The sequence below is a fragment of the Hyperolius riggenbachi genome, chromosome 7 (genome assembly GCF_040937935.1).
Source record: "Hyperolius riggenbachi isolate aHypRig1 chromosome 7, aHypRig1.pri, whole genome shotgun sequence".
Taxonomy (NCBI): domain Eukaryota; kingdom Metazoa; phylum Chordata; class Amphibia; order Anura; family Hyperoliidae; genus Hyperolius; species Hyperolius riggenbachi.
This window is the reverse complement of record NC_090652.1, coordinates 266,193,227-266,211,453: the sequence shown is the minus strand read 5'-3', so window position 1 is coordinate 266,211,453 and position 18,227 is coordinate 266,193,227. Positions and strand designations below refer to the sequence as shown.

Below are 18,227 nucleotides of genomic sequence, written 5' to 3'. Positions count from 1 at the left end.
GGCGCTGTGTGACTGATTTTGTGCTGAAACCACTCCCACTAGAGGCTCTGAATACCACGGTACTCCTGGCAAACTGCCACAATGTAACAATGTTCACAGACAGGAAATGGCTGTTTAGAGCTGTCTAACAGCCAGAACAGCTAGAAACAGCTACATAACATGCCCACAGTAACAATGTCACCATGTAATACATGTCAGAATGTGAATCTGGGAGAGGAAAGATTTTACAATGAGCAAACACTGACTAAATCATTTATACATAATTATGGTAAAAATGAAGCACTTTTTTTATTACATTATTTTCACTGGAGTTCCTCTTTTTAATGCTCTTTTACTGACAAGTTTGAAAAAAATTTCTTAGTAGAAAACTCAGGAGAAAAAGTTAATTGCATATAGGCTCTAATGTGCATTGAGTTACGCGTGGTATGAATGCAACCTTAAAAATAATTATGCTTAGATTTGTCCTGAATTAACATGACATTAATAACATGTTTTCCCCACTGTTATGAAAGAAAACTGGAAATACTACCCAATAGTCTGTGAAGAAACTTGGTATCCATTCAACCGCCATTGCTATAAACTCAACAGAGAGCAGCTGAACTGGACTCAAGCTTCCAATGCCTGCAGGGCCAATGGAGGGGAATTAATACAGGTCCACTCATTGGCACATACTGAGGTGCTGCTGCATCTTCTGCACCAAGGTGGGTTCATATACACCGTGTTTACAATCAGAACATCTAATAAATGTATCTAAAGGTGGCCACACATGATACAAAAAAACATTCAATTTTACCATTTTATTGATAAAAAGAATTGTTGTGTAGAATAATTAATTGTTTACATTTTTTCAATCTAGAAATATTATCAAATTTCCTATTTTTTTTTTTTATATATAACAGACGCAGCATGGTGGCGTAGTGGTTAGCGCTCTTGCCTTCCAATGCTGGTCCCCGGTTCAAATCCCAGCCAGGTCAACATCTGCAAGGAGTTTGTATGTTCTCCCCGTGTCTGTGTGGGTTTCCTCCGGGTGCTCCGGTTTCCCCCCATATCCAAATAACATACAGATAAGTTAATTGGCTTCCCCCTAAATTGGCCCTAGACTACGATACATACACTACACTATACATGCATAGACATAGGACTATGGTAGGGATTAGATTGTGAGCCCCTCAAAGTGACAAGACAATATACTCTGTACAGCGCTGCGGAAGATGTCGGCGCTATATAAATAATAATAATAATATATATTTTCGATTGGCTGTGGTGGAAAATTCTGATTAATTTTTCAGAAACTGTAATGGTGTAGGATATATTATAAACGTCTCGGTTTATAGACCCAAGCAATTTTTGGGGGGAACTTTCAGGCTAGGTTCACAGTGGTCAGTTGCATAACACACACGTTATAATGTGTCATAATGACTGTGAACTGCAATGGAGACTGGACATAGACTTTAAAGGACAACTGTAGTGAGAAGAATATGGAGGCTGCCATATTAAATTTCCTCTTAAACAATACCAGTTGCCTGGCAGCCCTGCTGATCTATTTGGCTGCAGTAATATTTTAATAACACCAGAAACAAGCATGCAGTCCATCTTGTCAGATTTGACAATAACGTCAGAAACACCTGATCTGCTGCATGCTTGTTCAGGTTCTACAGCTAAAAGTATTAGAGGCAGAGGATCTGCAGGACAGCCAGTCAACTGGTATTGCTTAAAAGGAAATACTGTACATATGGCAGCCTCTACATACCTCCCGCTACAGTTGTCCTTTAAAACAAAGCCTGCATGTAGCAAGTTAGAATAGCGTGATCAACGAAGTACAACGCAGAACTGTGAAAAGGACATAATTCTGCAAGGCAACTGACCACTGTGAACAGGGCCTCAGGGCTCGTTCACATCTAGAGTGTTTTGCGTTTTTTTTTTTTTTAGCGCCGGCGATTTTAACCATTTCTGCCGCCTGGACGTGAAGCTCACGTCTGGGCGGCTGCTCTGCTGCAGTGCCGTGTTTCGGCGCACTCCCGTGCGCGATTGCGGGCGCCCCCGTGTTGTCCCCCAGTAGCCCTGGGATCAGTGAACGGGAACATGGTTCCCGATCACCGATCCGTGTCCCCAGCAGAAAAACCGAAGCGCGCTTACAAGAGGCTTCAGTCTTTCTGCACGTCAAAATTTCCGCATCCCCCTTGTAGCGAGAAGCACAAGGGGAAGAAAAAAAACCTGAAGGTGGCCATCTTGTGGACAAATAGTAAAACTACATCTACATATTTTTTACATTACAATTTACACATATAATAACATTAAAAATTAACTGTTTATTTCCCACACCAAAATATTACCCAAATAAAATTTTTTATGGAAAAAAAAAAAGACATACACACATACACACACATACACACACTAGGAACATATTTTGAATAGATTTCAGAATAAAATCTATTGAAAATCAAAAATCGAAATGCATTATTGCACCATTCAATCCAATGCAACTCTATGGGCCATCTATCGGCTGCCAGCAACAGCTCCACCTAGACTTACCATCCGGACCGATCGAGCAAATTGAAATCGATCGATCAGCTGGTTGATCATGCTTTCTGCTGCATTGATTGCTGGCCGATTCGATCGGGGCGGTCGAATCGGCTGTCGATCGATGGCTAAAAACAACCAGTGTATGGGCCTTAGGAGAGTCTCTAGCCATTTTGCCACTCCAGGCAAGAAAACCTGTGGCGCCCCCCTATGCCTCCTGATGAAAATAATCGCAACGCAGCAATGTTTCACCATAAGATAAAAGTAATGCGGCAATCTTTCACCAGAAAATAATCATAATGCAGCAATGATTTGCCATAAAATAATCGTAATGTGGGCAGCGTTCACCATAAAATAATCGTAATGTGGCCAGCATTCACCAGAAAATAATCATAATGTGGCCAGCGTTCACCAGAAAATAATCGTAATGTGGCCAGCGTTCACTAGGAAATAACCGTAATGTGGCCAGCGTTCACTAGGAAATAATAGTAATGTGGCTAGCATTCACTAGGAAATAATCGTAATGTGGCCAGCGTTCACCAGAAAATAATCGTAATGTGGCCAGCGTTCACTAGGAAATAATCGTAATGTGGCCAGCGTTCACTAGTAAATAATCGTAATGTGGCCAGCATTCACCAGAAAATAATCGTAATGTGACCAGCGGTCACCAGAAAATAATCGTAATGTGGCCAGCGTTCACCAGAAAATAATTGTAATGTGGCCAGCGTTCACCAGAAAATAATCATAATGTGGCCAGCGTTCACTAGGAAAAAATCGTAATGTGGCCAGCGTTCACCAGAAAATAATCATAATGTGGCCAGCAATCACTAGGAAATAATCGTAATGTGGCCAGCGTTCACCAGAAAATAATCATAATGTGGCCAGCGTTCACTAGGAAATAATCTTAATGTGGCCAGCGTTCACCAGAAAATAATCGTATGTGGCCAGCGTTCACCAGAAAATAATCGTATGTGGCCAGCGTTCACCAGAAAATAATCGTATGTGGCCAGCGTTCACCAGAAAATAATCGTATGTGGCCAGTGTTCTCCAGAAAATTATCCTAATGAGGGCAGCGTTTCACTAAAAAATGTATAATTACCTGTATAAAGAAAAGCATTTACTCACCTGCAGAAGACTCCTCTCCCTGGGTGCAGCTCCCCCAATGATCTTACTGTAGCGGCGCATCCAGCCTCCGAAAGTCCCGCGCTGACAGGCAGAGCAGGGCTACGGGAAGATGGCGCCCGAAGCCCTGTACTGGAGACACAAATAGTCTCCAGTACAGGGCTTTGGACGCCATCTTCCCATAGCCCTGCTCTGCCTGCCGGAAGACTATGCAGGGTGGAGCAGTGCGTTGCGGGCTGCAGGGATGAACTGGCGCGGCGTCTATTAGACGCCGCAGCCAGTTCACCACAGGGGTCGCACAGTCTGGCGGGGGAAGGTGGGCACTTCCCCCCGTGGCGGCGCCCCTCCCCCACCCGGCACTCCAGGCCACCGTTTGTCCTTGCCTGGTGGCTGGGACGCCTCTGATGGGCCCCTTAAGGGTTGTAGTTGATAACTTTTGAAGTAAGATTGCAATGATATCAGTTACAATTGTTGTTCCCTATTCTGTCCTGGACTGCTGTAGAGAACATAAGTGAGGCCTGGATTGGAATGAGCAGCAGAGATAAAGGTCCAGTTATGTTCCAGTGGTCAGATGGCTCAGATGTGACCTTCACGAGCTGGTCGAGACATGAACCCACCATTGACCTAAGCCTTAGTGTCCAGTGTGTGTCAGCACAAGCAGCGGTAAGAGCTCTCTTGTGTGTGTGTTTTCAGCCGTTCCTGGTCAAATGACTAGTGAACTGATTACATAATGGATAAAGCTCATTACAGCAGACCTGAACTCAGAACTTTCTCTCTGCTCTAAAAGACAGACAACAGCATAACATTTAATGAAAAACATTTCTTTATTACAACTAGTACAAATCCTGCAATAAATCTGCAGTGTGTCTACTTTCTGCTTTCATGGAAGCAGAAATAGGGTTAACATCCTGTGTTTATAAATTAGATGCTCTGCCGAGGCAGCCAGCTGACACAGCTGAAAGATCAAATTACAGTGGTAATTAGTCACAGATGAGGGGTTATTAGACAGGCTCGTCTCTCTAAATATATACAGGGTGCATTTTTCTATATTTTCCTTCTGTCCTGTGCAAGAGTTCGGTTTAACTTTAATTCAGTTAAGTCCACGCTGTAATCTTTTTTATTTTTTTTTTTATTTTTTTTTTGCCCCATCAGATCTGTCTAGCCTTCTCACTAGATCTCTGGCACTTCAGCCTGTGGCCATGACTCTGTTTTGTACAATATGTCTGTCATAGCTTGCAGGTAGCAGAAAATTGTGTAGTGTTGAGGTCAAGAAATACACCTGGTGCAAACTAAACTGTACTTGGGCTCAGGAACACTTTGAAAACAGAGGGCTGTGCACTGCAGGAACTGGCACTGCGCTTACCTCCCTCTGCTACTGTCAGGTCAACACCTCCTCCCTACTGGCCTGCAGCATCAGATCCCAAAGAAGGCCAGGTATTTGCTGCACCGGCATTGTATCACTCACCTGTTCTCAGCAAATTAGTGATGGGATCACCAGCCACACGTGTAGTCCTGCCTCCTCTCTGATTATAGCAGTGTCTCATGTGACCCGGCAGCACATAACAGGCAGGGGCTTAGCAATAAGAGGTGCAGAGGTTGCAACCGCATCGAGGCCCTTGGGCCAGAGACCACAGTATTAGCTCTCTATTTATCCTGTGCGGGTAATAACCACTTGTATAGATGCTTTAAATAGTGGTAATCATTAACAAACTGTTACCCATCCACTGCTTGCACCTCTGACACTGTGGTTGTCCTTGGCAGGTTTTGGTGTGCCGTATCAATTGTCATATAAAGAGTGCTTGGGGGGCCCCATGTAAAACTTGCACCAGGGTCCATAGGTGCTTAACTACGCCTCTGATAACAGGCCACATGAGGCACTGCTGTAGCCATGGATACAGAATGCTGGATGGGGTGGATGGAGATACCATTGCTGGAATGCTGAGAGCCGGTGAGTGAAGCGGCGCCATGCATCTAGGAAGGTGGAGAGGGTGCATTTGAGGAGGGGGACATTTGGGGAGGGGCACCGCCTCTTGCCGTCCTCTAATTGTTGCCATCCTGAACGCAACGCATACGAATGCACGCCATCCGTATTTGTATGCGTTGCGTGGCTGATCCCATTCATTGAAGTAAATGGGTCAGACGCGCGTTTCTGCAAAAAATGCATGCAGCATGCGTTCCCGGACCGCACTGGTCCGGAACGCATGCAGTGTGAACATCAGACAGTGCAGACTATGCGCTGTCTGATGTCGTGCGTGTCTGCCTCCCGAACACGTTCCCAAAACGCAGATGGGAACGCGTGCCATGTGAACAGGGTCTTATAGTACACAATGCGCAGGAGAGCTACGCTGTGTGTGGGCTTGTAGTAACTGAGCTTGAAACGATAGTGTAATTAGTACACTATCATTCCGAGTGCAATTACTACAAGCCCACACACAGCGTAGCTCTCCTGTACGCTGTGTATGTACTGTTATTCAGCTCAAGCTTTCAGCTATTTTTTTCCCCTTGTTTCCCCCCTGTCCTCCTTAACATACCCTGCAAATTTGGTGTCTCTAACACGTAGGGGGGCTTAATTTCAAGTCATAATTATGGATACAACGCGCAATTCGGAACTTGTAATCGAATCCAAGTCAAAACTGCGATTCGATTTGTAATTTCGATTACGGTCAAATTGAAAGCACATGAAGGTGTAATCAGATGTGCCCCACTTTTTCTGCTGCTGTTAACGCTTCTGTACTCCTTTGCAGAGTGAGGGGACACTTCAGGCAGCCAGCGAGCTGCCTCTCATGCACGTGGGGGTGCAGAGATTGGGCTGAGCACCCTCACATTGCTGCACACAGGGACATATGTCCCCCCTTGCCCTCCCCCATAGCAAGCCCTCCACCTTCACTAAACAACACAACAGAAGCCAAATAGACACAGAAGTACAGTACAGTCCCCTGCATGATCAACTACTAGGTAAGCCCTCTTATCCTCCAGGGGCCCACGTGATGTCTAAACCTCAGGGCAGCCATCAGGGGGGGACAACTGACACTGCAATGAGGGGCCCAGGGCTTTTTAGGGCCCCCAAAAAGCACTGGAAGGGCCGCATGTGCTGGCTGCGGGCCTGTGGCTCACTAACCAGCACACCGCGTTCCAGCAATGAGAGAAGAGTGACATCAGCACTTGAACGTGGGGAGCAGATGAGTGAGCCCGCTACTATACTATACTGGGGGCACCTATGCCTGGATACCTATACTGGGGGCACCAGGAAGAAAAGAGGGGGACAAAAGAGAATGGATAAAGGATAAGAACGGACCTACAAGTCCCTATCTCATTTGTTAACCGTGGACTTCCTGTTTTTGCTAGTATTTGGTTCCATCCACAACATGCCATGGTCACTCCCACTTTTTGCCACATCATACTGTGCATGCCTCTTTCTTCAGTGTCGGAGCCATGCACATTTTTCGCCACAGCGCACTTCGCGCACAGACACAGGGTAGCTAGTGGGCGGGCACAGCAACCAGTGGGTGGGCCTAGGGAGGAGGGGGGACCAGGCTTAAGGATGTGTGAGGAGCCCGAAAATTTCTGATGTCGGCCCTGCCTCTGCATACCACCACATTGCTACACCACTGCTCTTGCAACTGATGTACACGAGGGTGGGGGTATGTTAAGCATCTGCTCATTGTCAATGTCTGCTGCTATATTCTGTGCTATCTTGTATTGTGTTGTGAAATAGTCTTTTTGTAAATCTGACCTTTACCCATGTGACTCTCTGCTTATTATCTAGGATGGAAAGTGGAGATTAGAGCCATGCAGCACCAACATGTCCTCCATTTGTAAGAAGCCTGGACAGGACAAGACATCCGAAACAGCTGAAGAGTCATGTGACAAGGTACTTATTTAGCAAAACACAAGCAAAAGCTACGGAATGTATTCATATTTAGGCAAATTTTGGCACTAGTCTAACCTAGGGGACCCATCAGGAAACCTCATAGGGAGATTCCGCTAATGTGATTTAAGTGGACAGCACCCTCTCGAGCACTCAGGATTCAGATAGGTTGTAATAAACTACGCCCACACAATTTAACCAATCACATAGCTTCTTGCTGTAGAGGGTGCTGTGGTCGGAGAACTATTTCCTGTTGAGGCGCTTTAACTAGTCTAGCCCCCAGGTAATATATATACACATATACTGTATATACTGTACAGTATATACGTAGTAAAGTGCAATATTATACATATACGGTACATACAGTACATACATACGTTGTTAAAAAAGTAGCTATTGCAAAATACAATACAATAAAATGGAACCATATTTTAATACAATATACAGTAGATACAGTGAACCCATTTATAGTAAACTCCAAGAGACCAGGAAAAGTAGTTTACTATATCGGAAGTTTACTATATCAGAATTGGCCTTACATTTTATATTTATACAGAAGCATTTGCTGGGACCTGAGGACTGAGTACTATATCAAGGTCGAGATATTGAGGTTTACTTTATTAGAGTTTCCTGTAACGAGAGTCTACTGTACATCCAAATGTTAAGTCACATGATATAGTTTTGCAGAAATATAAAATCAGGTACAAAACTTTCATAAAAAGGTGTAGCCAATGAAGACATTGCGTTTGAGGAGCCAAGATGACCAAAAACCCTTTTATATATGTATTTCAAGATGGGTTTAGAGCAGCGATGGCTAACCTTGGCACTCCAGCTATGACAAAACTACAAATCCCATCATGCCACTGCCTCCCCGAGTTATGCTTAGAGTATTGTAATGACTCATGGGACTTGTAGTTCCACCACAGCTGGAGTGCCAAGGTTAGCCATCACTGGTTTAGAGTAATATAATTGTCACCACTCGCAGAGTGCAGATGTTGTTTCTCTCCCCAATAATATGTGCAGCCACCATTTCTCACCCTAGGAGTTCTGGGACCCCATGAGCTTGCTGGGCAATCTGTAACACTCCCCTCCAGGATGTTTAAGTGTCAGTACAGCAACTGACAGTGGGCGGGGACTTACCGCTGTTACAGACGTCGGAGGGAGCTCTGGTCTGTGTGCCGCTAGTCTGGTCTACTCAAAACCAGACTAGCGGCGCACAGAGCAGAGCTCCCTCCGGCAGCTGGAAGAACAGCGGTAAGTCCCCACCTGCTGTCAGCCGCTGCGTCGAACACTTAAACATTCCGAAGGTAAGAGCCAGGAAGGGGGGCCCCAAGGTGAGGAAAGGGGGGGGGGGAGGGGAGACATCCTCCCTTCCCCGCCGCGTGCCCATCCCTCCTTTTCACTGGCTGCCTCCCTTCTTGGGGACCAGTGCTGCCAACTCATCCCTTTAATTATTTATTTATTTATTTATTTGTTGTATTTATAAAGCGCCAACATATTACGCAGCGCTGGACATTAATTTAGGTTACAGACAATATTTAGGGGTGACAAACAGCAATATGACAATACAGGAATACAAGAAAACCAGATCACACAGCACAGTATGAGTACAAGGTAATGCTTAGTCAGTCACTGGATGGGAGCATGGAGTTAGGCAAGTTAGGTTCACTCAAATGCATAGCATGGGTGCACAGTAATAGAGGTGCATGATCAGGTAGGACACAAAAGGAGTGAGGACCCTGCCCAAAGGCTTACAATCTAGAGGGAGAGGTAGGGACACGAGAGGTAGGGGACCAGAGTTCGGCTGTGGGTTTAGAGCAATTGTGAGGGGTGGTAGGCAAGACACACTTACTGACACATATGAATTATACAGGTTTTGTGGCTAAGTAGATGCAGTTAAGGCACTGGTTATGAGCAAATAGCCCCAGAACCTGTATAAATTAGATGTGTCAGTAATTAAAGGGATGAGTTGGCAACACTGCTGGGGACACCTATAGACCTGGCTGCATATACTGGGGACTCCTATAGACCTGGCTAGCTATACTGGGGACACCTATACATCTGGCTGCATATACTGGGGACACCTATACACCTGACTACATATACTGGCAATACCTATACAGCTGGCTACATATACTGGGGACACCTATAGATCTGGCTATACTGGGGGACACCTATACACCTGGTGGCATATACTGGGGACACCATATAATAGCTTGGCGGATGAGCTTTTTGTCCCTAGGCCTTCTCAGAGGACTAGAGGACATGATCTGCGCATGGAGGAAAAACGTTTTAGCCATTTATTTATTTATTTATTTCTTTATAGTAAAAGTGATTAAGATGTGGAATGCATTGCCACAGGGAGTAGTTATGGCAAACTCTATACCTGCATTTAACCTCCTTGGCGGTAATCCCGAGCTGAGCTCGGGGTATGCCGCCGGAGGTCGCCGCTCAGGCCCTGCTGGGCCGATTTGCATTCTGAAAAAAGCAGCACATGCAGCCGGCACTTTGCCAGCCGCGTGTGCTGCGTGCAGCGGCGAAAGAGGGTCCCCCCAGCCGCCCGAGCCCAGCGCAGCCGGAACAAACAGTTCCGGCCGACGCTAGGGGCTGGATCGGGCGGCTCTGACGTCAGAACGTCGACTGACGTCCATGACGTCACTCCGCTCGTCGCCATGGCGACGAGGAAAGCGAAACAAGATAGGCCGCTCATTGCGGCCTATCTTGTTACTTTCGATTGCCGGAGGCGATCGAAAGTACGCTTCCGGAGCGCCCTCTAGTGGGCTTTCATGCAGCCAACTTACAGTTGGCTGCATGAAATATTTTTTTTTTAATTTAAAAAAAACCCCATTTTAGCCTCCCTGGCAAAATAAATAAACCGCCAGGGAGGTTAAAGGGGGCTTAGATGCTTTCCTTGCATTGAAAGACATCCATGGCTACAATTACTAGGTAATGCCCAATGATGTTGATCCAGGGATGTTATCTGATTGCCATCTGGAGTCGGGAAGGATTTTTTTCCCTTTTGGGGCTAATTGGACCATGCCTGGTAAGGTTTTTTTTGCCTTCCTCTGGATCAACAGGGACATGTGAGGGAACAGGCTGGTGTTGTACTTTTTTCTCTGGTTGAACTCGATGGACGTATGTCTTTTTTTCAACCAAAATAACTATGTAACTATGTAACCTATACACCTGACTACATATACTGAGGACATCTATACACCTGGCTGCATATACTGGGGACACCTATACACCTGACTACATATACTGGGGTTCATCTATTCACCTGGCTGCATATACTGGGGGCACCTATAGACCAGGCTACATATACTGGGACACACCTGGCTACATATACTGGGGAATAGAGATGGCTCGAACCTCCGATTTCGGGTTTGCAAACCTCGAACATGAACTTCCGCAAAAGTTGGCGAACCTGCAAACTTTTCGAACCGCAACAGACTTCAATGGGGAGGCGAACTTTGAAAACTACAAACATTTATGCTGGCCACAAAAGTGATGGAAAAGATGTTTCAAGGGGGTCTAACACCTGGAGGGGTGCATGGCGGAGTGGGATACACGTCAAAAGTCCCCGGGAAAAATCTAGATTTGACGCACAGCAGCGTTTTAAGGGCATAAATCACATTGCAATGCTAAATTGGAGGCATAAAGTGCTTTAAAACATCTTGCATGTGTATACATCAATCCGGTAGTGTAATTAGAGTACTGCTTCACACTGACACACCAAACTCACTGTGTAACGCACCGCACACAGCTGTTTGTGTAGTGATGGCCATGCTGGACTGGTGCGCACCATGGCGAGAGTGCAGGCCATGGCGGTTTTCAAGCCCATATGGTCGCCGGGCAGTGGTAGCTCAATGATAGAACAGTGACTGTCCAGCTGATCAAATTTGGTCTGTCCACAATGAAGCAATGGCCTTATTATCTTGGGTGTGTTCCCCAACACTTTCATATAACCAGCGGTCATTGCTTCATTGTGATACGCAAGCCCCTTCACCGCGGCAAGGTAACGATCACAAAGGGGAATTGATACATGTACATGCCTTTTGTTTTGTTGTTGCAGTCGCAGTGCAGCCAGAAAAATTAGGCAGGCATGTACACACATCAGAAAAATTATTATAGCAGCCGCTGCTAGCAGCTGACTTAAAAATTCAGGAATCCACCTGGAGTCCTGGACCCTGTTGGTGGTGGCGGAGAAGGCAGTCAAGCGGCCTGCAGAGATGCTGTGTGGGGACTGGGGACCGACTTAGTCTTGGGGCAGACAGTCACACGGTGTGCAGGCAGAGATGCTGTGTGGGGACTGACTTAGTCTTTGGGCAGGCCTGACTGTGCTTTGCAGACCACGCGGTCAGATGGACCCTTGACCTAACACTGTGTGCCAGAGATGACACCACTTGCCTTTCAACATCACAGTACAGTTTGGGTATCACCTTTTTTGAGAAATAATTGCGGCCTGGTATCTTCCACTGCGTTGTGTGGCTTTGCTTTTGTGTGCTGCTTTTCCTCAGGTGGTCATCCCATTGCAGTTTGTGTTTGTCATTATATGCCTTCGTAAGGAAGTTGTCTTGGTCTTTCCACGGCTAAATTTTTGGCGGCAGAGAGTACAGATGGCATTGTTCTCATCTGAGGCAGACACACAAAAAAATGTCCACACCGCTGGACCCTGGGATGATGGCACTTGGTGGTGGTGGCCAACTGAGTGTTAAGTGGGGTGCCAGAATCAGAGCAGGAGGAGGAAGATATGTCACGGTTCCATGCGGAAGCTGAGGAAGATGAGGTGTTCTGTGTTAAATATTAAACTATGTCCTGACAATTTTGGGGGTTGATGGCACATGCCTTCTGAACACTGTACTTTGGTCCAGGGCCGCACAAAATCATGACAGCACGACCTCGAGCAGACCTGCAAGGTGGCCTGCCTCTGGCTCTGCCTCTGCCTGTTTTGCCCATATTGGGGGGGATGAAGTGAAAGGTATGCACTGACTTGACTAATACAATGTGCAGTCCCACAGGTGCAGTGAACAGGTATGCAGTGACTGGTATCAATACAATGAGCAGCTGTCACACACACAGGTACCGTGAACAAGTATGCAGTGACTGGTATTACAAATGTGCAGCTTTCACACACACACAGGTACTGTGAACAGGTATGCAGTGACTGGTATAGAATATACAACTGCGTGCTGTCACAAGGTGCACTAAACAGGTATGCAGTGACTAGTATTACAAATGTGCAGCTGTCACACACAGGTACCGTGAACAGGTATGCAGTGACTGGTATATATAACACTGCATGCTGTGTGCTGTCACTCAGGTGCAGTAAACATGAACAGGTATGCAGGGACTGGTATTACAAATATGCAGCTGTCCCACACAGGTGCAGTGAAAAGGTAGTCACTAAATGTGCTGGGCCTTGCACAGTATAGCAATTACCAAGGGCCAGCTGCGACTGACACGGCTGTATATGCAATGTCAGTGGGCCACACAAAAAAAACACATCAAAAGAACATTAGCTCTCAAAAAAGCTGTTTTGGGGTGCTTCTTAGCAATAAGTATCAACAAGGAGCAAGCTAACAAGCCTAACAGCCTAACTAAGCTTTCCCTATGTCTACAGCAGGTTCCTCTCCCTTCTCTCACTACTGCAGCCAGACCGAGTGAAATAATGGCCAACGCAGCTGCCTTATATAGGGGGGTGGGGGGGCTCCAGGAGGGAGTGTAGCCGGATTGGCTGCCCTGTGTCTGCTGACTGTAATGTAGAGGGTCAAAGTTGAGCCTAATGATGTAGTATAGGGGGCGGGTCGTACTCGCATAAAGTTCGCGGTTCACCACTAACGTGAACCACTGATATTCGCGCAAATCGGTTCGCAGTTGAACCGTTCGGGCCATCACTACTGGGGAACCGGTGCCAGATTGTGTTTGTTGGGGGAACTGCTGCTTCCAGATTATGTGTATTTTGGGGGAACCACTGCTGCCAGATTACATGTATTTAATTTTGGGTGATCCGCTGCCAGATAACGCATATTTTGGGAAACCGCTGCCAAATTATATGTATTTGGGGGAACTGCTGCTGCCAGATTACGTCTATTTTGGGGGAACGACTGCCATATTATCTGTATTTTGGAGGAACCTCTGCCAAATTGCATGGATTTTTGGTTAAATGCTGTCAGATCACATGTATTTTGGGGGGAAACACTATGGCAGCGTTCAAACTTCCCTGGCAGACCTTTTACACCACTGGTAAGTTCATGCATACTTTGCCCCACTCATGACCACGCCCACATTCTGTTGCGTGATCACACCTATTTTTCGTTGGGGTTTTTATCAGTATACAATATCTGTTGTCAGTAAATTATTATATCTTAGTCTGTAAAAAAATGACATGAAAGTTGGGCACACTGGTACAGGGCCCCATAATCTCCTATTGCCCTGGGGCCCCCTATGAATTGTCAGTCCGACCTTGGCTGCAGTAGTGGCTGAATCACACACCTGAAACAAGCATGCAGCTAATCCCATCTGACTTCAGTCAGAGCTCCTGATCTGCATGCTTGTTCAGGGGCTGTGGCTAAAAGTATTAGAGGCACAGGAGCAGCAGAAGAGTCAGGCAACTGGTATTATCTTAAAAGGAAAAACCCATATCCTTCTCAGTTTAGGTTCCCTTTAAAGCCATCATTTATTACACAAAGTATACTGAGTGCAACTGCCCAAGCTGTAAGACATGGTTGGAGACGACTGTTTATGTTTAGCTTCTGACCCAAAAAATGTATGGAATTTTGCATGTGGCTGTTTCCCAGTTTAGTTGCCTCTGCGCTGCTGTTCCTTATGAATTCCTATGTGGAAAGAACGGAAATAGGAGATTACACAGATTGTTACTTTTTCTGGGTGGTAATAAAAGGAAGGCTAGGTACAATATAAGTCTACCTAACGCAAAGCAGAAGTGTAACAAATAGCCTATTGTATAGGTAAAGTACACACGTGATAACTGTATACCTTCACCAAAATCCTTGCTATTCAGTTCAACCAGCACACACCCAGTCTGTACTGTACAATCACTAACATTGCATACCTCTCAACCGTCTAAAGCAGCCCATACACTCAGCCGATTTTCTGGCCGACCGATCGATCCCGATCGATCAATCGATTGCAAATCGGTTGGCCAATCGACCGATCGACGGCCGATTTCGATCGATTTCGATGGATTTCCATCGAACTAGCAGGGTGGAAAATTTAGGTCGATCTGATGAGATTGCTTATCAGTTTGCATTGGCCTTAATGGAAATCTGATGGCAAAAAAATGCCATCAGATCGAATTTCAATAGATTTCAAACTGAAATCTATTGGAATTCTATCCTGGTAAAAAATGTTCTAAAAACGCATCAGATAGATCATCAGATGCATTTCTTATCTATCTGCTGCCAATCTGACGAGTGTATGGGCACCTTAAGAAAAGGAAGCGGACGCTTCCAAACATCACATTTTGGACACATGATACATCTTCCATTTCTGACATACCTCCACTAGTGATGGCCCGAACCTGTTTGCCATTTGCATTAAATGAGAGCTTTTATGGCAAAAGTTTGCGTTCGCATTTAATATTAAAGTCAATGGCTTCTGACTTAATAGCAGTTAATAGTGGATAATAGCAAAGGCCCCGTATGTTCTAGAAACGCCAGATTTACAGGGTATAAATAGAACAGTGGGAGAAAGAGGAAAAAACATTTTCAAAAAGACCCTGTAGTTTTGGAGAAAATCAATTTTAAAGTTACGATAGGAAAAAAGTATGGTACTTATCCGTTAGCCGGGCGCATCCGGCAGGTGGCGCTGTTGTTGCTAATTCCAATCATAATTACTTCACGTAACAAAACTGTGAATGTAAACGGTGCAGGTGGCGCTAATTGCATTCCTAGTTAAGGTAACAATATGTATATTTAAAAAGTCCCCCCCCAGGGCTCTATACGAGAGAGGGCAAGGGGGGAGTTGAGCGAGACACGAAGCCGGCGGCTTGATCTGTTACATTGCCGCCAGCTTATTTGTCATTTAATTATCTCACTTTTTTAATATACATATTGTTACCTTAACTAGGAATGCAATTAGCGCCACCTGCGCCGTTTACATTCACAGTTTTGTTACGTGAAGTAATTATGATTGGAATTAGCAACAACAGCGCCACCTGCCGGATGGATAAGTACCAAAAGTATATATCTAGCCCCGTTCACATCACAAACGCGGACGGGCACGCACGCGGAACGCAACGCGTACGAACGCACGCCATCCGCGTTTGTGTGCGTTGCGTGGCTGATCCCATCACTGAAAAGTGAAGGGGACAGCCACGCGTTTTTACAAAAAATGCGTGCAGCATGCGTTCCCGGACCGCACAGGTCCGGAACGCATGCAGTGTGAACATCAGACATTGCACTCTATGCAATGTCTGATGTCGTGCGTGTCGGCCACCTGCACGCGTTTCCAAAACGCGGCTGGAAACGCGTGCAGTGTGAACGGGGCCTAAACGCGGTGAAATTACAGATAATGTATCAATCTATCGGTAATGTAAATTTACATGTATCAAAAGAAAGAGCAATGAATTTCATTACAGGGTTTCCAGGTGGTCAGTGCATAGTGCTTACTGACCACCTGGAAGGCCATGGAAAATTTGGCAACGCTTCGGCCAGGGCTATACAGCTATAATATAGCTGTATAGGGATCCCTGGAAACATTACCTATTTTTTGACCATTAACATTTTTTTGTCTAGAGTGTGGGAAATAATAAAAAAAAATGATGTGGGGTCCCCCTTCCCAAGCCTCTTTAACCCCTTGTCCCCCATGTAGACTGGGATAGCCAGAATGTGGAGCCCCGGCTGCATGGAGCTTTGACCATGTGGGCTGGTATAGCTCAGGGTGCAAAGGAGGGCTCTGGAGGAGCGGCCAATCCTCCCCCCTCTCCCCCAGAGCCCTTGTCTAATCAGCTAATTAATCCAAAACACCAGCAAAGGGTCCCTATTGCATATATTACTTTCAGCTTTTAAGTTGAATTACAGAAATAAATAGACTTTTGCAAAATATTTAAATTTTTTGAGTTTCACCTTTTATAATTTTATAACATGCAATAATTAAGAGGCTGTAGAAAAAGTTTAGCACAATACAAATGTATTATTTTATTTTTCTGAGAAATACATTACTCTATACAGATTTGTATAATTGACCTAAAACATCAACACGGTCGGTATTCCTTGAAAGGTTTTGACCAAGCACTAGGACTGTGTGATGGCAGAGCCTATTTAAAGGGACTGTAATATCCCGCCCAACAATTGCAAAAATGGTAAGTGCAGTGCACCAAAAATATGTGTAAATATATGTATAACCCTTTTTTCTAAAATAGGTTCCTGTATGTCCCCATTTTCTTTTCTTTTTACCTGGTCTGGTTTCCTGTGCCTAACTGCAGGAACTGTGCAGTCCAAACAGGTTTGTGGGAAGTTTTTTCAATAGCTACAGTAACAAGCATGCAAGTAACGGAAAGCTTCCTAATTCAGATAACATAAGGACACTATGCCACTATGACCCGCATCCTTCCCCATGTTTGCTGTGGGAGGGACAGTATGGGCTGGTGCACACCGAGCGGCTTTTTGGGCGTTTTCAGATCCGCTTGCGGCTGCGGATCTGCTTGGTCAATGTATCTCAATGGGGTGGTGCACACCAGAGCGGCAGGCGTTTTGCAGAAACGAAAAATGCCTGGGTGAGGCATTTTTTGGATTTCGGATGCGTTTCTGCCTCAATGTTAAGTATAGGAAAAACGCAAACCGCTCTGAAAAACTGCACTTCAGAGCGGTTTTGCAGGCGTTTTTGTTACAGAAGCTGTTCAGTAACAGCTTTACTGTAACAATATATGAAATCTACTATACTGAAAACCGCAGCAGCAATCCGCAAAACGCTAGCAAAACGCCTCATAAAAATAAAAAAAAGCGTTTAAAAATCTGCTAGCATTTTGCGGATCTGCTAGCGGGTTTTGGTGTGCACCAGCCCTAAGCAGTCAGTAAGCAGTGGTAATAGGGAGGGAAAATTTAGACTGAGCTGGGTTCAACAAGAAAAAAAGAAAAGGGCGGAAGTGATGTCACTTTTGGCATCACAGAGGAACAGTAAAGATGGAAACCAGCAGAAATATTCTTAGCTTTTATTGTCCTAAATCTGACAGTGAACTCTAAAAATAACACGATAGGTACGCTAGATAGGTAATTTCTTTTACATTTTTACAGTTAATGCCATTGCATTAAAACCCATTGGAGGGAAAGGGAACAAACGTTCCCCTAACCAATCGCAGTACCTGAAATGAATGGACATGACCCTGATCAGAGGTCGTGTCCATTCATAACAAAAGGAAGTAGTACAAAATAAAAGTGAACACTTCCTGTAAAAGTGAGGATAGTGTTTGCAGTGTGACAAAGTAAAATTAAACACATACACTTATAATACATCAGCTTTTTTAATATGTATTTTATGATGGTATATCACTGTTATTTTACTACATAGGGGGCACACAAAATAAACCTAGAAAAGTTACACCTATATTTCCAAATCGTATATTGTAGCCATACATTGTGATAGGGACATAAGTTAAATGGTGTAATAACCAGGACAAATGGGCAAATAAAATATGTGGGTTTTAATTATGGTAGCATGTATTATTTTAAAAGTATAATGGCTGAAAACTGAGAAATAA

The 18,227-nt window shown here is 45.1% G+C and overlaps 1 protein-coding gene across 3 annotated transcripts in view; it reads left to right on the top strand.

Annotated features, from left to right (window-relative positions):
- The window catches only part of PLA2R1 (phospholipase A2 receptor 1), a 143,885-nt gene that overhangs the window by 42,272 nt on the left and 83,386 nt on the right, over positions 1–18,227 (top strand). For all 3 annotated transcript variants that reach the window (XR_011022833.1, XM_068245646.1, XM_068245645.1), the window contains exons 7-9: positions 513–701; positions 4,145–4,305; positions 7,409–7,513. Coding sequence is in view for 2 of the 3 variants with exons in the window: in XM_068245646.1 (XP_068101747.1) it covers positions 513–701; positions 4,145–4,305; positions 7,409–7,513 (455 nt within the window). In the remaining variant the exon portion in view is untranslated. The remainder of the gene's footprint in view (positions 1–512; positions 702–4,144; positions 4,306–7,408; positions 7,514–18,227) is intronic.